At 44.3% G+C, this 22,759-nt stretch overlaps 1 protein-coding gene across 50 annotated transcripts in view; it reads left to right on the top strand.

Annotated features, from left to right (window-relative positions):
- The window catches only part of Map4k4 (mitogen-activated protein kinase kinase kinase kinase 4), a 151,912-nt gene that overhangs the window by 111,145 nt on the left and 18,008 nt on the right, over positions 1-22,759 (top strand). For 4 of the 50 annotated variants that reach the window (XM_076557384.1, XM_076557383.1, XM_076557375.1 and 1 more), the window contains exons 13-21: positions 9,863-10,024; positions 12,894-12,980; positions 13,534-13,755; positions 14,473-14,634; positions 16,959-17,192; positions 18,205-18,311; positions 19,619-19,770; positions 20,387-20,484; positions 22,551-22,726. In XM_076557384.1, coding sequence (XP_076413499.1) covers positions 9,863-10,024; positions 12,894-12,980; positions 13,534-13,755; positions 14,473-14,634; positions 16,959-17,192; positions 18,205-18,311; positions 19,619-19,770; positions 20,387-20,484; positions 22,551-22,726 — 1,400 coding nt within the window. The remainder of the gene's footprint in view (positions 1-9,862; positions 10,025-12,893; positions 12,981-13,533; positions 13,756-14,472; positions 14,635-16,958; positions 17,193-18,204; positions 18,312-19,618; positions 19,771-20,386; positions 20,485-22,550; positions 22,727-22,759) is intronic. The other 46 variants (XM_076557399.1, XM_076557390.1, XM_076557387.1 and 43 more) reach the window with 18 other exon arrangements.

Here is a 22,759-nt window from a genome sequence, read left to right as displayed (position 1 = left end):
GTACTCAGCCTCGTTCATAAGACAAGTGAATGTTGGGCCAGTGAGATGGCTGGGTGGGTGGGTAAGGTAGGTGCTTGCCCCTGGTCTGATGGCCTGAGGTTCAGCCCCTGGGACCCACGTGACAGAAGGAGAAGACACTCTTCCAAGTCGTCCTCTCACCTCCACATGTGCACTATGGGAGCATGCTGCTCACATGTGCATTCTAAATCAATGTAATTTAAAAAACTAAAAACGCCTAAATGGTTTGCTTTCAGTAGGCCAGCAAAAGATGCTTAAAAATGAGGAGTAAGGGAAAACATGGTACAGAAGTCCCCTGTTTTGTCACCTGCCATAAAACTAGCCTTGCTGCAGCTAGGTGTGTCCCCTTTCTTCCTAACAGGTCCCTCATATTTCAGAAGTACTTTTGTACCACTCCCCTAGCCAGCTAGATACCAGTTGCTCTGTCTCCTGTTCGCTGGTGTGCTATGTATGGACATGAGGTGCAGCACTCGTCTCAGAGGGCATAAGACACAGTTGGTTCTGGAGCCAGATGTGAGTGATCGTGGCTAGGAATAGTCCATGTTACCCCAGGTGCCCTAATCCCAAATGGTAACAGCTTTATGAAGTTGTCGTGGTTGAACAAGGACAAGCAGGTCAGGATGCTTTTGTCAGGAAGTCCTCCTTGCTTTGCTAAGGAGAGCCTGTTAGACACCCCAGGTGCCGCTCTCTGATGACCTAAACTTCGTTGGTGGATCCAAGGAGTGTGAATGCATTCCAAGAGGATTTACCTCGAAATCGTGGATAGTAGGCCAGACACAGGGGAGGCAAAGGACAGGCAAGAAATTCCAGCCTTCCTAGTCGGGTAGTTCTGGTCCGTCAGCAACCTTGAGAGTCTTCCACACAGGGGCATGTTCCTGCGTCTTCAGTTCCCCTAGATGGCTTGGAATCGGTTTTCTAGTTTTGCCAAGACTGATTATTTTTTTTTTTTTTTTTTTTTTTTTTTTTTTTTTTTTTTTTTTGCATTCTGCTTTTCTTGTAGTCCCAGGAAGAACAGGAGAGCATGCTGAGTTTGCACAGGCCAGTCTTCTCACTAAGGCTCTTGGCTCCTTCCTCTGCCGCTCCTTCCCTCTTCCTGTCTACCCACTCTTCCTCTTAGGTTCTTTCTGTGGCTGTTTAACAAACTCACTTCTCCACGCTCTTCTTTAGCGTTTAGTCATGGAGTCTCAGCTGTGGCTTTGTTACTGGGGACTGCCCTCCTTCTCCGCCAGGGTGGGCATGGAGTGTGTGCTCAGTAGAGTTCTTCCTCTTCCCCAGAACACATGGATTAGTCCAGTTTGGAGGGGCCAGAAGAAGTGAGTAAATTAAAAGACAAAGGGAAGTGAGAGAAAAGACCATTTCTTTGTGAAGTGGGGTTAGCATTAGGAAAGACAGTTTCTCAGTAAGCGTTAATAAGCCGTCATGTGTCTGTTGTGTTTTTTGGCTCTGAGATTTTTTGGCTCTGAGGGAAAATTTGAACTCTTTTGCCTCAGAAGTTTTTCAGAGGCTTTCCACACATTTCAAAGGAGTAAGAACCATTTCCTCACTTGCCCTTGCATACAAAAGGCCATTGTTTTGCAAATCATTAGCGTCTAACATCAGGGTCCACACTGGCCTGGTGCTACCTTTTTCCCAGCTCCAGCTGTCATGATCTGCAGCATTCCCAGAGACCGGCAGCCAGTGTGCCCCCAAGCTAAGGCCCTGCTTCTGTCCAGCCAGCAGCGGCTCAGTTGTTTCCCAGACAGTGGCTGCTGTCTTGTTTATAAGAACCTCTTGTAAGTTCTTGAGTGTTCTTCTGACATGCAGTCTTGTGCTTTTAGTTTTAGTTAAATTTGGCAAATTCAGCAAACATTGATATCCTAAGAGAATTTTCTTTGGGGAAAATCCAGCCATTATTTTCATAAGGTGATCCAAACTGTAACATAAGCAAGCACAGGGTTAGTCACATGTGTGTGGTAGCATGTCCTCAAGGCTCTTGAATAGCAGAGACTAGAATATACTGGAAGAGTCTATAGTACTAACACCAGTAAATCCAAGGCATGTTTGAATTGGCCTTAGAGTTGTATCAACATGGCAGACTTAGGGAAGATTTTAACTTCAGTACCAAACTGGTGAGGGGCTTGGGTAATTGAAGCACAGCTGGGAAAGTATGCATTTACTCTGACACCCTTGAGGACCATTTGAGAGACCTTGGGGATCCTTCTTATAGCATCGTGCAGCTTTTCAGTTTGTTTGATTTTTACTAAACTGATAAAACAGTGACAAGGTTAAGCTAGTATATATTTATAGGTATTAATAGCAGAGTCATTTCATTTAGGTTGTTTTCTTTCAAGAAGCTGGCCTTTCATATTAATCATCTATTAAGAGATATTTAGGAGCCAGGTGGTGGTGGCGCATGCCTTTAATCCCAGCACTTGGGAGGCAGAGCCAGGTGGACCTCTGTGAGTTTGAGGCCAGCCTGGTCTACAGAGTGAGCTCCAGGAAAGGCGCAAAGCTACACAGAGAAACCCTGTCTCGAAAAACCCAAAGAGAGAGAGAGAGAGAGAGAGAGAGAGAGAGAGAGAGAGAGAGATTGAGATTGAGATTGAGATATTTAGGAGGCTGAAGAGGTAGCTCAGAGGTTAAGAGCACTGGCTGCTCTTCCAGAGGTCCTGAGTTCAGTTTCCAGCAACCACATAGTGGCTCACAACCATCTGTAATGAGATCTGGTGCCCTCTTCTGGTGTGCAGGCAGAACACTGTATACACAATAAATGAACCCGAGAGAGACAGTGAGACACATTTGAAAAGCTGGTTGTTTTAAGTTCTACTGTTACAGCCTTTCTAAATAGGAAGAGCTTTGATTGCTCACGATGTGTCCTGTTGTTTCTTGGTCAGATTCTCTGACTCTGGGTCCTGTGAGGGTGGTGGGGAGGTGTGCGGTGTGGCAGTGCCTCCATCCTGTGGTCTCCTCTGCGCTGACATGGATGGGCGCGTGTGCACTGTCCTCCTCTTGGTCTGCAAATGCTCCTGTCCCTGCCCTCTGCAGCGTGTCTGGGCCCCGGGTCCCCTGAGTGTGCACTTGCCCTTCTCCAGCTGCTGCTGCTGACACCACTCACTGCTCCACTACCTAAGAGGTTGAATGTTGGTGACTCTGGACCTGCCTTCTTTTCCTCTTCCCTAATTACAGCAGTTATATACTCTTGTTTCAGTTTATACTTTATACTTGTGAGTAGTCAAGTCTAATATTGAGGGCGAGTAAGAAAGAAACTATCTTGTTCTTTGCGTTGGCCACTGGGCTTGTTCATTTATTCTTCTCCTAAGACTTGCTTAAAGACCTAGTCTCAGGAATCTTTACATGTGCCCATTATGTTGTGAATTTTTCTGTTCAAATTTTCATCTTCATATACCCATGATCCTTGTTTATACAGGTTTCTCAGTGGATAAGTCAGTCATTTGTAGCCCTGTGTGTATCTCTGAAAAGAAAGGGGGCTTTTGATGCTGTACCCATTTGAAAATGGATCCTTAGATGTGAGATTTCTGAGTCTTGGACATCTTGGACACCCAAAGACCTTCTAGCCTGAGAAGCAGAGGATGTGCTTTGAAACTATGATGCACTACCTACATATAGCAGTTATTCTCTTAAGCTTGTATACACTATATGCAAAAATTACTTCAGGATTTGATTGAGTTTCATCTCTGCATAGATAGTTCAGTCTTCCGTCACTCTGAATGTGAGATGCTGAGTACAGTCAACAGTTTTCTCTAGGATGGCATGTGCTTGTCACGGGTTGGATTTAATAAAAAACACAGCACACAGGCTGACAGGGGAGCTCAGGAGTAGTTGACCATTGCCTGTCATGCTGGAGGCCTTGGAGTCAATTCCCAGCATATCATCATAGCATATCATCATATATCATAGCATATATCATATATCAATATATAATACAAGAGCATATATTCCTTTTATGAAAGTGATTTATACGTGGAAGGGGAAAAGAAGCTAAATTTAACTATATTTTCAAAGAACTTAAATCCCTAAAGAGTTTCGCTTGAAATTACGAGGAAAATGCCTTTTGAAAGCTTTCAGTCAATAATTGAGAGGTTTTTTTTTTAAGATTTTATTTTTTGTATATGGTGTTTTACCCATGCATATCCGTGCACTGTGTGCATACAGTGCCACAGTGGCCAGAAGAGAGCATTAGATTGTTTTTTTGTTTGTTTGTTTGTTTGTTTGCTTGTTTTTAATGTAGTATATTTTAATTAAATTTACTAATTTTAATTATAATAATTAAATAAAAATTAATCGTGATGCCGGGCGGTGGTGGCGCACGCCTTTAATCCCAGCACTTGGGAGGCAGAGCCAGGTGGATCTCTGTGAGTTCGAGGCCAGCCTGGACTACCAAGTGAGTCCCAGGAAAGGCGCAAAGCTACACAGAGAAACCCTGTCTCGAAAAACCCAAAAAAAAAAAAAAAAAAAAAAATTAATCGTGTTGACTTTGAAGAACAGTTTAAAAATTCTTTCACTGAGAAATCTCACAGAAATGACTGAGAAAAATTTAAGATGTTATAAAAACCAGAGACAAGAAGAGAGAAGATTGAATGTGGAAATTAGGTAGTGCATTGGAAGCAGTGTAATGGGTGGAGCTGAAAGCAAGGTTTGTCAGAGGAGGGTACACACACACACACACACACACACACACAGAGAGAGAGAGAGAGAGAGAGAGAGAGAGAGAGAGAGAGAGAGAGAGAGAGAGAGAGAGGGGTCCCCCCATATGTTCTCTAAGAGCAGGCATCTTCTGAGGGAGAGGAACAAGAGAGGTTCAGCATGAGGCCTGAGCACACAGACTGCAGAGGGCACCTTCAGTGGGTGTTTCAGTCAGTTGGCTGCCAGCGTGCACACCTCAGTAGTTCACACATTGGTGCAGCCACACCATTCGTTATAAATGCCCTCTCTTTCCCACAGTCTTTCTCCAGACTTTGTAGGAGGATTCCCAGAATACTGTGAAGTTCCTCCCTGGAGACCCTGACCAGAGCAAAGACCTTAAAGCTGTAAGAAGTGGTCAAGACTGTGAGGTGTTATCCATCTGGGTACCACTCACAGGGTACTTCTCATGGATTGAGTGGAAGTGCTGAGCCAAAACCACAGACACTGAGCAGTGTCTTCATTATGGAAGAGTTTACGATGAATAGAGCAGGGAACTTAGTGTCAGAGTGCTTGCCTTGCGCATGCACGGTCCCAGATTTGGTCCCCAACAACAGAGCCAATTGAGACAAAATAAGAACAGAGAAAACCATCTCTTAAAATTTTCATAGAAAATTGAGATATAGTCATGAAAGAGGAATATTCAAAAAATAAGATTTCCTGAAGTGTTTTAAAATTCTTAGAAAATACAAGTTGATGGGTAATAGAACAAAAGAAAACCAATTGATCCAGGAGCCCCACATATCCTTTATAGACATTCTAAGGCATTGGTGTGATAGGGAGAACATACAGAAAATAGTGAAACACAATTTCTAGAACAGAGAAACACGCATTTCTGTCATCACAGCACTTACGAGACGAGGCGGCAGGATGAAAAACTCAAAGCCAGCCTGGGCTGCATAGTAAACCAAAGTCAAAAACCAACAGGTACAAGTTTCTGAATTGAAAGACTGATTACATACACAACGCATGATTGAAAACAAAAAGAGAGAGAAAGGCCTATGCAGAGGTCCGTATGTCATCTTAGAGTCCCTGAGTTAAGACAGGGACTAAAAGCCGCAGAGAAGGGAGGGCAGTTTGCAGCCCTGTTCCAAGTATTGAGAGCCAGTGGCCTCTGAGTGTTCAGTACCAGAAATCAGATGTTACCAGGATCTCGGGAAGGCTTGTGGGGACATTATTTCCTTAGCTACAATTTTCTGTTGAGAAGTAATAAAGATTTTTAGATATGTACAAGTTCTTAAGCTTTTTACCTTTTTCACTTTTCCTGATGAAACTGCTTGGAGAATTTGTCCCTGAAAAGAAATGAAATCCTATCAAGGAGAGTGAAAATGGGCTTCCTGGAAGTTGGTAGATGTAAATGCAGAATTACTGGAGAAGCGTGTAGATGGGAAAGCTGCAGGAGTGTTGCTCACCAACACTAAAGAGAACATCTGGTTTCCTCAACAAGAACGAAGAGTTCATAACAAGATTGCTTTGTGATTGGGTGGTGGGTCAGATAAGAAGTAAGGCAGGTACTAACGCCTTGAAAGACTGCTGGGAAAGTTCGCTGTGCATGGCTAGCTATAAATGTCGTTTTCATTTCACTAGAAGCTGTTAGGACTAGAGTGGGAGCATAGGATAGGGTAGTACAGTGGATATTGGTTGGGAGAAGTTAGTTGGTAGAAAGTTACTTAAACAGTTCAATAAGCATATTATTTAGAAGGAAGAGTAGAACTACTGTGGGCAAGATTGCAAGTCTTGTTCATCGCTTCAGAGTGAGAATTATGATCTTTAAATACACAGAAAAACAGAGCAAAACATCTGGCATGTGTACCTGACAGACACACATCTACTTCTGAGCTCTCAGAGATTGTAAAAACATCAAAATGCCAGTGTAAAATCTAAATACAGATTTTTGTTTCTGTGCCGAGTAGAGTGTCTTGGTCACCTTTAGACCACAGGGCATCTCAGTTCCTCATCCCCTCGTTTCTCCTTTCATCTCACTGTGCCAAGACACACACTTCAGAGTGGTGAGCTGGGAATGGGGAAGCCCAGTTCTTTTGAAGATTGGTAATTCTTAAAGTCTCCACTCTAAACCCCTGTGTATCTCCACAGAGCCCAACACCTCAGGACCTTCGTGCTGTGGGGCTCACATTGGGAGGCTGTGTACATCAGCAGAGCACAGCTGAGACCTGACCCCACCTTGGATGCACGGAGTCCAGAGGACCTTTTAAACCCATGTAGCTGTTTGATGTATGGAAAGTTTTGTAAAATAGCCTCCAGTGTGCTCTGTCCCGTGGCCTGATCCAGTCACTGCCTGGGCACCTGAGTTCTCTGAAGCTAATGAGACATTGTAAGGGTGTAAACGCTTGCTACCTTCCCCCTTTTTGTTTGCCCTTTGTCTGGTTGAGGAAAATTCTTTACGTTTGTATTTCTTCCCAGCCTGCTTTTGTTGAGATTGTGAATTTTTCTTTCTTTCTTTTTCTCTAATAATTTTTTCATAGTATACTTTCATCATGTTTCCCCCCTTCCCCAGCTCCTCCCACCTCCTTACCCACCCAACTTTATGTTCTCTGTCTCTGTCTTTCTCTGTGTCTTTCTCTCAGAAATCAAAACAAGCCACTAAGACAAAAAAAAAAAAGCCCAAATGAAACAAGGCTCCCCCTCCCCAGTTATGGAGTTCATTTTGTATTGGCCACCTACTCCTGAGCATGGAGCCTGTCCTTGAGTGTGGTTGACAAACCCTGTGACACTCTGGGAGAGGATGGTCCCTTTGCAGACGTCATACTAGAGAGTCCCTTTTGCTGCTACCTGCATTGTCAGCTGGCTTTAGCCTGTATCTTCATCCTGGATACTTCAAGGAGGAAGTCATTGGTCCCAGGCTTTTAAGTACATCTAATAAGAGAGTAGTCTTCAAATCCTGGCTTCACATTTACCAGAAGTCTTTCGTTTTATTTGTAATATAGTTTACACAACCAAGAAGTTCGAAAGATGTTTTCCTTTGGAAAAGGTATCTAACCAGGAATATGTAGTGGAATTAAATAGCTTAAACTTTAAGCAACTTTTCCCAATTGGGGAAAAAAAAAAAACATGATTTTTATTATCGCAGTTAGGAAAATGATTTCGTTGTTAGCTGTTGTATATTATATGCAGTGGCCTGATGAGGTTTTTTTTTGTTGTTGTTGTTTGTTTGTTTTTGCTGTATAGGGAATATGAAAGGTTGTAGTTCCGTTTACTTTGAGGGGAAGGGCTCCAGAACCACATTTTAAGTATGATTCTTGAGTTTCTTTTACGTATGTTAGCATGTTCATAGAGTCCTATGGTAGGAGGAAGTCGTTTTATATTTGTACCTAGTTTATTGGAAAGAATAAAGGTATTTTATCTCTGGCAATTGTGGGCATGGAATTCTGCATTAGATCTGAGCTGAAAGGACTGGGGGCAGGACTGTTCCTCCAACTCAACTCCCTCAGCTCAAGGCATAGACCAGAAGGCTGGAAGAGAGCAGAGTGCAGGAAGGTCCTGCCTGGTGAATATTTCAGTACACAGGTTCTCAGTTGCCCTCTTTACGTTGGGTTTTGGACATACAGTCTGACTTTTCTTCTTTTCAAGGACTTTAAAAAAAAAAAAAAAAAAAGCTATAAAGACAGGCTACCAAGTAACAAGCAGGGAATGTATGGATGGCATGGTTGAAATTGGATGATGATGCTTTTGCCACCCAAACTGTGGAGGTTTTGAAATAGGCGCTCTATTCTTTTTATGTCCTCACCTCCAACCTTGGTGAGTTGTGTTCATTAACTTAATGCTTCTAAAAGCCAACACCGAGACAAAAAAGCAGAGCAGCAGGCCTGCAGGCCAGCTCAGACCTTGGTTGGGAAGACTGCACAAAAATCAGTGGGACGCCAGCCCCTGTCCAGGCACCATACACGCAGGACATGCCTTAGGCTGTGAGGACATCAGTGCCTATTTCCACAAACACTAGTTGAGTGTCGGGGACAGGATTCAGAACGACACTAAGCTCTAACAAATCCTTGTGCTGTGTACCCTCTATAAACTTTGATATAATATTTTTATTTGTTTTATCTTGTGGTTAGCCGTAGTGTCACGGATAGAATTTGTGAACTGGATCAGTTTTCTCTTTCTGAGAGTGAGTGACTGTATGTTCTGTAGAGGGGCTGTCCAGTGAAGTAGGCACTAGTGGACTCACTTTCTTAGGTACGTAAGCCACAGTTTACATGCTCAGTGGCAGTATGTAACTTGAGGCTGTATATTGGACAGTGCTGGTTGAGAGTTAGCATTTCCCATCTTCGTAGAAAGAACTAATAAACTCTAGACTGCACCGCATGTAAGTGCTGTATTGGCAGGTGCTGTGTCCTTGTGCAAGAACAGGGAAGTGACTGTGTTATCCACGTTGCACACTGTGTGCATGTCTAGAGCAGCTGAGTCCGCTGAGTTGGTTGTACCCTCTATCTGTCAGTGGGGTGCTGGGTGGTGTGGACTTAAAGAATGAGCTTTAAAGGCAGAATGGCTGTTCAAGCAGGGGTTTTTGGCTGGTGACATTGGACAAGTCTTTTTATTTTTCTCAGCCTGTTTTCTGTACAGTAGGAATGAGATCCTGACTTCCTAGGGTTGTAAAGAGAATTATATTAGGTGCAACAAATGATCTTTAAATGTTAAGTATTTACAGAGCCAGGGACATAGAAGTTCACATGTGCTCCCTGGGAGCTTTGAGGTATTCCTAGCAATAATAGTGATGCTTTGCTTTCTTTGCTGATGCCTATTTCTTTTTGTTCTTTTTTCCTCATGTATGCTTCTAATTTTTAAGATATTTTTGTCTCCCTTTCTTTGTCCTTTTTTTTCTACCCTTTAATCATTTCTTTCTTTTTGTTCTGATTTAAGAGTCCTAGATAGTGATGCCCATGAATAACCGTAAATGGTGTGGTTCCATAGGCAGTGAGGGTGATGGTTGTCAAAGTGGAGAACCAAACCCTGTAAGGACTCAGAGACGTTACACCTTCAACCAGTAGCTACAGAGAAGCTATTCAGTGCGTGGTCCATGTAGACTAACTGAGCGGTGGCAGTGGGGTCCGGAAGCGTGGCCTCACTGGCCCCTGCCTAGCACTGTCAGCCCATCTGTGAGACCCACAGCTGGCAGACCCCAGGTAACCCCACGGTTCTTCTTCCGCAGCAACAAAGGCGAGAGCGGGAAGCCCGGAGGCAGCAGGAGCGGGAGCAGCGGAGGCGCGAGCAGGAGGAGAAGAGGCGTCTGGAGGAGCTGGAGAGAAGGCGGAAAGAAGAGGAAGAGAGGAGGAGGGCAGAGGAGGAGAAGAGGAGAGTGGAACGGGAGCAGGTGAGTTTACAGAGGATGGTAACCAGGTATCTGGCGCTGGTTAGCCGCCGAGCTGGGGGCCGGGGGCCAGAAGTACTCACATGGGTGAGCACACGTGCACGCATTGGAAACACGAATGACTCGACTCCTTATCCTCAAGAAGAATAAAAGCTGATAGAGTTTAGAGACCCTTTGAAACGAGCCAGAGACTTGACGAGTGTGGCATGCGACAGGTCTGGGTGTATGTTCACAGGCTCGACTTACATACTGTGCACCCCAGATATCTGGGTGATGTTGACTTTTTACACAAGGAAATTAAAAACCAACTGTAAGGGAATTTCTAGTAAATGTTTGAAATATCTAGTGACTGAGTAAGTTTGCATATATATTTATAGTAGTAAGGGGGGTTTTTTTTGGTATAGTTTAACAAAAAATAGTTTTTTAATAATGCTTGTAATTTTATTATTGCTTTATATAGTTTATTTGTAAATTTCTTAAACTATTATGCAAACAAAAAAATAACTTTCAGTTTTTTTGAGTTTCCTGTCTTTAAATTGATCATTCTTTGTTTTGAGCTTTGAATAAAGAAGAAAAGTCAATGAATGGGGACCATTTGAATAATACTTGGATTTCAAATTTAAAGTACTTACAGACCATGATTTTAACTTCCAAATGTGATGATCCAGCTACTGCCCTTGACCCTCCTCCTGGACCTTGAGTGTCTGAGCCTTCAAGGGTCTGCATATATCCCAGTGTTCACTAGAACCTCCGTGTTACAGCTTACAGTGTCACTGTCTACTTCTTGACTCTAACAGTAGTGTTTATTTGTTTGCGGTGGCGATTAGTAATATTTTTATCATGTTTATACCTGAGGCATACAAATTTGTGAAAATGCCACTTGTCAAGAAGTCACCTGGGGTGTTACTGTGTAGATTAGGACGGGAGGCTTGAGGATGGTATGTCACCTTTAATGTATGGTGCCAGTTGTAGTTTTTCAGATTTTGTGCATGGGGGCTGGTGAGCTGACTCACAGTTGAGAGCATGGCTACTCTTCAATTCTCAGTACCCACAGGGCACCTTACAACTGCCTGTCACTCCAGTACCAGAGATCTAATGACCTCTTCCTGACCTTCTCCACGAATGCATACACATGCTATACAAACATACATGTAGGCAGAAAACTCATAAAATATAAAGAAATCTTAAGAACCATTAAAAAATTTGTGACTAGCAAGTACCCTGCATTTTAAGGATTTCTTAAACATGGTTCTGTTTTACTCTGCTTTTCCTTTTTGATTGCAAAATAATAATTCTCTGTTAAACTTGCTGTAGTTCACATTGCATTCCCACACAGGTGTATATATGTCGTATTCTCTGTGTTTATCGTATGCCAGGATCTTTGTGGTTTGGATAGCATGTGATTCCCCCACACCAAGTTTTCTTGTATTTTAAAGGTAGAACATAAATAAGTATAGTAACTTAATCTTTCAAGTTAGGATTTAATTGTTTTGTTCAAAAATACGATTTGGGATTCAGATTCCCTTTCTCAGACAGCTAAGATCACTTTTCCATCACAAAGGCTTAGCATGATCTTGGGGAGTCAGGTGTAAGTAAGGGAAAGGGACCTGGCTTTGGGGGCTCAGTTGGCTTTGTAAGATGTGGCGCCCTGAGAGTATTTACAGGCCATTGTTTCTCTGTTGTCTGGTATTCTCCTGAGCAGAACTGTTGGTTAACTTAAGCATCTATTCAGCCCTTGTCTTTGGCTTTTTACTTCAGGGCATGTGCTATGAAATAGGGGCTGGTCAGTAGGAGACGCCTATAGAGACAGAACCTAGTTCCATGGAGCAGTGATCCAGGGGCCCTTCCTTTGTTCCCCTTCCAGGACAGGTGGGGAGTTTTGTTTAATGTGGGGTGCTAGTGTGGGTTTTTCTGATGGGAAGGCTTCTTGTTCTAGAGAGTTATTTCATATCTAGCTCATGTTCCATTTCTCAAATGAAAAAAAAAAATAATGGAAGCTTGAATGTATGCAGCAGGCCACATGGCTTGTCTTTGATGGAACTGGGTTTAGGGGCTCCTGATCTCTGTTCAAATAGGATGTGTACAACTTCAAGTTTGAGTTATGTTACCACCTCTCACTTACCCTTCCCCATAACTGGAGCTTGAACTCAGGACTTTAGGCATGTCACGACAGCATCATTCCCTCTGTGTGTTATACTCTGTGTGATTACCTCTTCCCATTGTGATACGGATTGGTCGTTTTCTGCCACTGCCATTATCAGTCTGCCCGTGCACGTGTGCCTGTGCACAATACACAAACACACACTCATCACCAAGAGCTTGGGCCAGTCTACTTGTAGAGAAATGCCCATAGCCTATGATCCCTGGCCATATCCTTCAGACTATAGTGACTCCAGGGACCTTCGGAATCATTAGCAAAAGCACAAATTTGGTTTGCTTTGGTTTTTAGGTCTTAAACAGATTTGGATTTTAGTTTTCAAAATTTACTGAAAGCGTGATTATTTAAAATGATTCCTTTTAAGCAGATATTTACTAATCAGAATCCCTTGACCCTGAACTACAATTTCTGTGGAGTCTGTATTGCATCTTAAGAGGAAGACATCCTCCTTTAAAACTGTGTGTTGGAATCGTACAGCAGTGTTCAAACAGCGCTGCCATGTATATCCCTGGAATGTGTCAGGCTCCCTGCACTTCACTGGCCAGCTTGAAGCCTTTGCAAAGGTCCTGAGCACGAGAGTGTTCTTAGATTAGGCCTTCACTCCTTGGTGAGTTCGCTGTAAGGCCTATTGGCATAGTTCTCGGTGACCCACACGGGTGACGCTGATGCTTTCCTCCTGGGTGTACTGACTGCTGGGTCATCTCTGTGTGACAGGAGTACATCAGGCGGCAGCTAGAGGAGGAGCAGCGGCACCTGGAGATCCTGCAGCAGCAGCTGCTCCAGGAGCAGGCCATGTTACTGGTAACGCCCCGCCTCTGTCCCATCCCCCAGCCACAGGGCTGTGCTCCCTCCCCCGAGTCAGCCCGCTGTGGTGACCATCAGACCCTTTGGTTTTGCCGTGAAGCCTGGTTCTAGTGTGGATGTCCTCTGTGGTCATGCTTGTCAAGCACAGAGTGAACCGCCTTTGTCTACTTCCCATTAGTAAGTCAGCTGCTCTTGTCTGGTAGATGCCTATCGAGTGTTAACCAGAACTTGGCATTCAGTGACTGTGAAGATGCTGAAGGTGTCAGGCTCACTGCACATGCTGTAGGATTTTTGCTGAGTGTGTGTGTGTATATCTACCACTGAATCTGATGTTTAATTGAATTCTTTTACTCTGCAGTGGTGTTACATTTAGCAAATGCTGTGAAATTTTGCACAGGTAACACGCTATTTAAAAATCCCAACCATTTGCCTTGCTCTTTAGACAAGAGAGGAAAGTGCTATTTAAACAAACCAAAGTCAAGAAGGGACCCAGGGAAGAGGTGAGCTCGCCACGGTCCCCAGATTCAGTGTTGCCCTCTCCCTCTCCAAGGAGTGCCGATGGCGGGAGATGGAGGAGCACCGGCAGGCAGAGAGGCTCCAGAGGCAGTTGCAACAAGAACAAGCCTATCTCCTGTCTCTACAGCACGACCACAGGAGGCCGCACCCGCAGCCGCAGCCGCCGCCGCAGCAGCCGCAGCAGGACAGGAGCAAGCCAAGCTATCATGCTCCGGAGCCCAAGCCACACTACGACCCTGCTGACAGAGCTCGGGAGGTATCTTCTTCTTTCACTTGTTGCTTAAACGTCGGTCCTGAACAGGCTCCGAGACGTCCTTCACGATTGTCGAGAGCTGGCCCATGAATGCCAGACTGGACCAGTAAATTTGCCTTTGTTTTCTATGGGGGTGCCTCGTTTCACAAATGTTAGAGGAGTTGGAAGCCAGACTACACAAAGGAGTGCTTGGTACCATCATCCTCTAGCGTGTGAATGAGAGAATGTTGGTCTGGTGTAAGACTCATGTGAGGGTGAAGTGGACGACCGTCAGCCTGATTTCATACTGCATCCACTGGTGCAGGTGGTCACAGAGCCTCGAACTAGGATGCTGTTCCTAGTGTTCCTCTCTGGACTAGACAGAGGGCCTTAGTTGCTTCCAGGAGTACTGAGCAGTCCTGGCCTGTAGATGGCACCCTTCTTCTACATCCACCTTCACAGGGAGGAGTCAGGGAACAAACTCTTCTTAGGGTTACAGTAATGAGACTGGGCCCTGAGTCTATCTTAGAGGCTGCTTTGCTTACTTTTCATTTTCATAGTTTTTAAAAATCCCGTATCAAATCTTAGCCCTGCTTTATGCCCCCCTGCAGCTGCCTCTCTCTTTTCTTATACCTGAAGAAAACAAAATCTCTCATGATGTCCAGCTTTTGGACTTCCTTCTTCATCTCTGCTTCCCCTACTAACATGGAGCTCTGTCTGTCTTCTAATTCTCTGACGCAGGTGGACGATAGATTTAGAAAGACTAACCACAGCTCCCCTGAGGCCCAGTCTAAGCAAACAGGCAGAGGATTGGAGCCACCGGTGCCTTCCCGATCAGAATCTTTTTCCAATGGCAACTCCGAGTCTGTGCACCCTGCCCTGCAGAGACCAGCGGAGCCACAGGTAGCAGCAGCCCTGGCTGTGCCGAAGATGTGCATAGTGGCGTGGTGGCTCACCGGGCCGCCCTTAGTTCATTGTCACGTTGGGAGGGGAAGAGGACTTCCGGAGCTGTAGAGTCGAGGAGGAGGAGATGCATTCAGCTGTAGGGAAAGAGTGTTGCGATTTTTTTAAAAAAGATTTGTGTTTAACTGATTAGGAATACCACTAGTCAGTAATTTCATTTTCCCCCTCCTTAACTCAGATGTGAAGTCCCTCCTTCCTCTTCAACAAATGCTTTTTCACTAGTTTTTAGAAAGTTGGTTTTATTGTGTAAGCACCTTTGGAGAGATTCAGAAGCTCTTCTCACAAACATTTTAAAGTAAGTGCTTTACCCCTGTGATACTCAGCTCCCTGGAGGACCCTTGGAGACTGAAGATGTCCTGTAATTCCATGCAGAATTATATTTATTTGGCTGAATATGTAGATTTTTCTGGGAAAGTTTTTTTTTTTTTTTAAACCAGATTCACAAACACTTTAAGATTCAAAATAGGTTATGACCAGTGGGTTAAAAATTGATTTCCTAGAGGAAGTCAAGACAGAGGTTATGACCTTTCCTTCAGTCTGTACCATATTCTGCCTTGTCTCAGTGGTCAAAAGAAAAGCTGCCCTCTTGTCTAGACAGGAAAGTAGATGGCAAAGCTTCAGACTGAAAGTCAGCCTCCAGCCCTCATTCCTGCTCTCCCTGAAGACAGTGGTCAGGTCCTTCTTCTGTTCTGTACTGCAGGCTGCCTCAGGCAGATCCCAAGCTTCCCTGCACTTGTTACTTCTGTGTGTCCCCAGGGGAAAGTTGGGTTTAAGACAGAAGTAGTGATTGTGCTGTGACAAATGCCTTCGCCTGAGAATGTGCTTACAAAAACAAAGTCTCCTGTTCAACAGTGGGGTGCTATGGCAAGGAGCCAAGAGGAGCAGAGTGTGGGGTGGGGCTTTATGGGGGAGCAGCAGCAGAGAACTCCAGGAATAAAAGATGGAAAGAAAAAGATAGAGAATAGGGTAAGAGAACAGATCCAATTAGAAGAATTTGGCTACCACTTGCTCCTAAACTTGGAGCTTGTGTCCTGGTGAGATGCATATTAAATGCACAAGAAGCATTTGTCTTGAAAGTTAAACCCAACACAAGGAGCAAGCCTATCTATAAGAAGTAGACTTCAAGAGTTCCTAAGTTATGTGGACTCATTTTTAAATTTCATGAGTGATGAATACAGTATTTAGAAATAGTCTCTCTTTTCCTCCTCCTTTGCTGAGAATGCTCTTGACCTAAGCAAGCACCGGTGAAATGTTCTTAGAGGGAAACTTTCTCACGTGACACCTAACATTGAGTCCCCCGTACTGCTCCTTGGTGACACATTGGTTTGTATGCTTTCCCAGTGAACATCTGAAATACTTTAGTAGTATGAAATTGTACCCAAACTAGGATTATTTGGATCTGTCTGTGAGCCATAGAGATTGTGCACTGGGGTTCAGCTACAGGTTGTATCTGCAGAAGTCAAGCAAGGTAGGACTTCCTATTTTCAGTTTGCACTAAATACACTGATTAGTAAGTATGTGGCCTGAGTTACAAGAATTGTAATGTTGGGCAATTATTCTGCAACAGCAAAACACCATTTATTGAAAATATTTCATAGATTATTGAGAGAAAGTTTTTAAAAGCAACTGAATAAATTCACTTGGCAAATAGTCACCTTGAGTTCTTAACTGAAATGCACATTCCAACACTGGTCAGCCTGAGGTGACTTGACATTAGATACATTGCTAAAGAAATTTTTATCCCACTTTTTTTCATAATTAGTGGGTATAGAAGATTGGGAGGAAATAAGAAAAAATTATCGGTGTATTTGAAAAGCTGGTTGTTTTAAGTTGTACTGTTACAGCCTTTCTAAGTAGGAAGAGCTTTGATTGCTCACGATGTGTCCTGTTGTTTCTTGGTCAGATTCTCTGACTCTGGGTCCTGTGAGGGTGGTGGGGAGGTGTGCGGTGTGGCAGTGCCTCCGTCCTGTGGTCTCCTCTGCGCTGACATGGATGGGCGCGTGTGCACTGTCCTCCTCTTGGTCTGCAAATGCTCCTGTTCCTGCCCTCTGCAGCGTGTCTGGGCCCCGGGTCCCCTGAGTGTGCACTTGCCCTTTCTCTCAGTTCATCAGAACATAACTGGTTTGCTGCTCCATGCCTGACTCGTCTGTGCTGCCTTGATTGACATTTCACTTTGCTAGCTCCTGTTCTGAATTGAGTGTTGACCAGGAAAGCTAGTTCTGTGCAGAAAGCATTGAATGTTTTGTGTTTTGTTTTCTTGTAAGGTACAGTGGTCCCACCTGGCATCTCTCAAGAACAATGTTTCCCCTGTCTCGAGATCCCATTCCTTCAGTGACCCTTCTCCTCCCAAATTCGCACACCACCACCTTCGTTCTCAGGACCCATGTCCACCTTCCCGCAGTGAGGCGCTCAGTCAAAGCTCTGACTCTAAGTCGGAGGTGCCTGACCCCACCCCAAAGGCTTGGTCTAGATCAGACAGTGACGAGGTGCCTCCAAGGGTAAGGAGCAGAAAGACAGATGTGTGCTGCCTTTACTTTTTTATTTGAAAACTTACTGTTTACTTTGATTATGGGGATGGTGACTTCACCAGATTTAAAGGGGTAATGAGATTTCAAAATAACTTTTTATAGTGGGAAAAACATTCCAAATTTAGGCACTTATATTTAGCCAATGGTCAGTTAGTTTTTTATTGTTAACTGGTTTTAAACATAATTTAATAAAACAAAATCTAAGTGAGATGGCTGGAGAGATGGCTGCAACTAAGAGCACTGGCTGCTCTTCCAGGGGTCCTGAGTTCAATTCCCAGCAACCGAATGGTGGCTCACAGCCATCTATAGTGAGATCTGGTGCCCCCTTCTGGTGTGCAGGCATACATGCAGGCAGAACACTGTATACACAATAAATAAATAAATCTTTAAAAAAAAATTTTAAGAGGAAAAAGTGTAGACAGAATGCTTCTAAAATCAATAGAATGGAAATTTATACAGAAGCTACCCGTTATTGTGTATATCAAGGATATCAGAAAAAAATCTTGTGAGGAAAAAAAATTAACAAAGTGATTTTTATTTTAAAGTTGAGTATTTTGTAATTAATAGCAAAATGAAATTAAAAGGCATATTTTAGTGTATTTTTTTCCTCCACTTGGAATTTGCTTCCTTTAAAATATTTTCTTGCTTCTTTGCCAGTCTTTGCTTCCTGCTAATCTATTTGTAGACCATTGTGATTTCTTTGAGCTTATTTCTTGATTCTGACATTACTCAGCCAAGTGCTATTGTATGTCCCCTGCCACCAGCTTCAGTCCCCACATCACTTCAGTGTCACAGGATGTAGAGAGTGTCCATCCAGGCTCTCGATCCGGACAGGACCGGGACGGGGCGGGGCGGGGCGAGGGAGGGGCTCAGTGCCAGGTGTGCAGGGAAGGAGGACTGTGTTAGAACGCATTTTGAGGAGGAGAGCTTGTTTGTTCAGTGTATGTCTTCAGTTTTAACTGCTGTCTTCTCCTACCTGAAGGTTCCTGTGAGGACAACATCTCGTTCCCCTGTCTTATCCCGCCGGGATTCCCCACTGCAGGGCAGTGGACAGCAAAATAGCCAAGCAGGACAAAGAAACTCCACCAGGTAAAGGGAGAACGACAGGAACCGAAGTGCTCTGCACGTGTAGACTCTTGGAGTCATCTGTGATCAGTTTTTATAAATGTGCTCTTCCCAATGCTGAAGTTCTAGACAAAAGACATGATCTGTTTCTTGCACAGGCACATACACACACACACACACACACACACACACACACACACACACTCACACATGCATGCACGCACACACACACACCCCTACCTCATTAGTATGAACAAATTGATCTGTAGTAAAAAGATTTAAATCTTGGTATGTATTTAGTTGAAATGAAAACAACTTTTCTCTGTAAAGTACAGCATGGAGGACTTGGGAACAGGTTCTGAGAAACTTGTAATTGAGGGAATTTTCAGTCTAAAAGAAACTGTGAAGGTGTGAACTGGGTGTGAAAATCACAGCAAAGTCAGTGTGACAGCAGTCTGCAGTAGGCTAGTAAGCTAGTCAGATAGCATCACTGCTGGGGTTGGCGGCTCTGCGTGACACCGTAGTTGTTAGCCATGCAAGGCTGAGTTGGAATTTAACTGAATCAAAGCGAAGTAAAAGTCACGCTTCACTTCCTCGGGAGGGTACCAGGCATGTTTCAAGTGCTGGTGTCACCTGTAGTGCCGGTCACATGTGGGGCTGATGACAGCTCTGATATGGTCAGATGTGGAGTAGTGGGTTCCATGTTCAGCTCACTGGAGATTTCTGTTTGCCAGCATTGCCCTGGAGATGACCACTGTTAAGTGTTTTCCCATTTGGTCAGCACTGAACCTGGTCTGTTGGCAACCGTGGTATAGTTACAAGTGGCTAGATGGATGGTAATTCAAAATCTGCAGACAGCCCTTTCTTTAATGCTGATGACTAGAGAGCCTGCCATTCTCCTGTGACAGTGTCCAGGAAACACTTCTCCCCGGCAAATGTGTGCTGTGGGTCTGACCATAGCAGGAAAGCCTCCCCAGTTTTGCCTCCAACACACATCTCAGACAAAAGAATGGACCGTGGACATTCAGAGTGTGAGAGCTGTAATGGGTGAATGAGGGCAAGCGAGATACAGAAAAGTTTCTGGGTAATTATCTAAGCGAAGTTTATGTCCAGTCAAGTATTGGATCTCTGATTAGGACAGCAGTGGTTGTAGCTCTAGACTGTGTGTATGTATCTCACGCCTCACACACACTAAGGATTTCACGCGCTTCAGTAACACTGTGTGTTAAATGCTGTTTATAGGTTTTTCTCTCCTCCCCACGTCCCACATCATGTACACATTTACGCCATAGTGTACTGGAATGACACTGTTCTCTCCTCTTTTCTAACAGCAGTATTGAGCCCCGTCTCCTGTGGGAGAGAGTGGAGAAGCTGGTCCCCAGGCCAGGCAGTGGCAGCTCCTCGGGGTCCAGCAACTCAGGATCCCAGCCTGGCTCCCATCCTGGGTCTCAGAGCGGCTCTGGTGAACGCTTCAGAGTGAGATGTAGGCTATCTCTCCTACCCTTTCTCTGGGAACAACTATGGCTGTAATTAGTGATCAGAAGACCTCCATGCATAAAAAGAGACCTGGGTTTGCATGTAGCTGCGTTTCACAATGATTCTTTGGCATAGATTGCTAAGGATGTAGGTAATCATAAGCAGTCACTGTAATTTTGCTCAGCTGTGTTTTCAAAGCTCCACACACACCTAGCACCATAAGCACTGTAGAGTTGAGTGTAATTAAGTAACTTGCCTAAAGTAAATTAGCTAAATGCCTAAGCTAGGATTTGAACACATTTCTTCCAGTTGGAATTCTGAGGCCTATGCTATCCTCAGTACGTATTATTGATGACAGTAGTTAAAAACTCCCTTTACTGTGTTCTTCATAGTACTTGGGAGCATCCGTGAAATAGATGCAGGACAAGTTAGACATCAGGAAGTCTGCCAGAGTGTCCCTAGGTCTTGTTTTTGCATGAAGTTCAGACTCCATGGAGACCTTGCTATGAATGGGATCGACAGAAGTCAGCAGGGGGAAATGGGAAGCTTGGTGGACAGAAGTGGGGCCGGGACAGTTTACGATACATGTCTATCTCTATTTCTGCTCTTTTGTCTCTGAACAGCATCATCCAAGTCTGAAGGCTCTCCATCTCAGCGCCTTGAAAATGTAGCCAAAAAACCTGAAGATAAAAAAGAAGTATTTCGACCTCTCAAGCCTGCTGTAAGGACTGTGTAAAATCAATCAGTTCTGTCTCAAGCTTGAGTCAATCAATCCTTTGTAATAAGAATATGGCCAAGGGCTAGCTAGGGTATGGGGTTGCACTTAGGAGGTTCTAAGTTCAATCTGTAGGAAAAAGAAGGAAGAAGAAAAAGGGATTGAGAAGCCTGCAGTGGTTTGATTTTTGTGTGGCCCTTTTCTGGTGTGAGGAAGCAGAAGGAATGTCCCATAGCAGGATGCACTTGGGGGTCCTTCCTTTAGGCATCTCACTTCTGAAGTCCCTCGTGGAGCAGAGTTTTTTCAACTTCAGCCTTATACTTTGTGTCCAGTCCTCTTTACAGAGAAGTACAGAACAAAATGGAGTTTTATTTGAAAGGTCCTTTTAAAGGAAACAGGTACTTGATAGTAATACTGAGTAAAAGCTAGGAGCCCCTCTACACAGACACACACACAGAGTCATCACTGCCGGGCATTAACCTTATTCTCCATGAGTTTGGCATTTACAGTACTGGCTTTCAAAATGAGCTGTCGTAAATCAGCTTTCCAAACCCTCTTGTTGCTTGAGTGCTGCCTTTGGCCTCTGGAATGACGGCTGTGACTGCCCCTCCTACTCCCTTCCCTTCTTGTCATTGTCATTAGTTATGTGACTGGAGGGGAGCGGGTGGGCTTGTGGATTGAAGCCTATCGAAGTTTTAGTTTCCTGCTTGAACTGATTTCTGGACTTCTTCCCCTCCCTCTTTTTCCGCTGTCTGCTCCCTTTTTCTCTGCATCCCTCATCAACGATGGCCTCCCTCGCTGCCTGCGTGAATTGCCGTGTCCTGAAGGGCGAAGTGGTAAGCCCTAACTCTGGCAAGTCTAGCTTCAGCTGCACTCTCTCTGCCTCTTAACTTGGCTTGAATTTGAACTCGGCTCTCAACTTGCCTTACTGTTTTCTAGACTTTACAAACTAAACGATAAGCAGCTGTTTTAGCAGATAAACCATGCTCCAGATATTTATTGTTAGCAGACTTACCTCTTTGAAACACCGGTTTTAGAACTGCTGCATGCTGCAGATAATTAACAGGATGTAGTGGGCTCAGACTTGGTCCCCGATATTTCAGAGGCTCAAATTCAAAGAGAAAAAACATACTCTTAACTGCATAAAAGAAGAAAACTAAGTTAGAACTGCTCTTTAAACAGAAAGGAAAAACAACTGTATAGTGGTTTTTAAAATGCCATGGCTTTTAAATAAAATTCCCAAGTAGAAAAGTGAATTTGGATTCAGAATGTATTGAGAGGACTAAGTAATCATCATTCTGGGAAATTAGATTTAGCAAATTGATAAGAATCTTAAAATATCTCAGCACAGTAAGGAGAAAGGAAGCTAGGTTTTAGTAGGTTTTCCTCTGATGTTCACGCTCATATTACAGGGAATGTGGCTGACTCTAGAAGGAAGGCCAGTGGCAAACTGCCTAGCCTATTGCCATGGCATGTGGCAGATCAGACACCACACCACACACATACACACACGCACACGCACACGCACACATACGCGCGCGTGCGCGCACGCCACCAATGCCCCAACTCGGGATGGTGGCAGTCCCTGGAGGGAAGTGAGGGATGACTGTATACTAGAGGTACTCCATTGTCTTAACAGGCTTGGGATTCTTAATGAAATGTGGAGGAAGAAAACCCAGATATGTGAACTCAGATCTGTGTAATTAGAGGCTGGTGTTCTGAATAGTCCCCCTAAAAGAAATGCTGTCCTCTAGTCCTGTCACGTCTGCACAGCAAAGCCTCGGCCCTGCCTCAAGACTTAACAGACATAAAATGTTAACTTTCTATTTGAAAATAGAATGCTGTCAGCTTATCATAAGCAGATCGTTGTATTCTGATTGCCTGTGACATCTGCCTTTTTCTATCAAAAACTATACAAACTCCTTCAAATGAAAACCAAATCTCCACGAATCCCTCTCTGATCTGACCCCGACCCTGGTTACTTACTGGCGGCTAGCCTGAAGAGCTCATCGCCTGTGTCCTCCCTGCCTCCTCCTCCCTTGCCTGACACTCTTTTCCATCCTCTGTCTTAGGACTTGACTGCATTGGCCAAAGAGCTTCGAGCAGTGGAGGATGTACGGCCACCTCACAAAGTGACAGACTACTCCTCCTCCAGTGAAGAGTCTGGGACCACGGATGAGGAGGAGGAGGACGTGGAGCAGGAGGGAGCGGATGATTCCACCTCGGGACCAGAGGACACCAGAGCAGCGTCAGTGCTTGCTGTTTTAGCAGATGAGAGTCT

The sequence above is a fragment of the Peromyscus maniculatus genome, chromosome 21 (assembly GCF_049852395.1).
Source record: "Peromyscus maniculatus bairdii isolate BWxNUB_F1_BW_parent chromosome 21, HU_Pman_BW_mat_3.1, whole genome shotgun sequence".
Classification (NCBI taxonomy): domain Eukaryota; kingdom Metazoa; phylum Chordata; class Mammalia; order Rodentia; family Cricetidae; genus Peromyscus; species Peromyscus maniculatus.
Note: the sequence above shows the minus strand (reverse complement) of the source record. Positions and strands in the feature narration are given on the sequence as shown.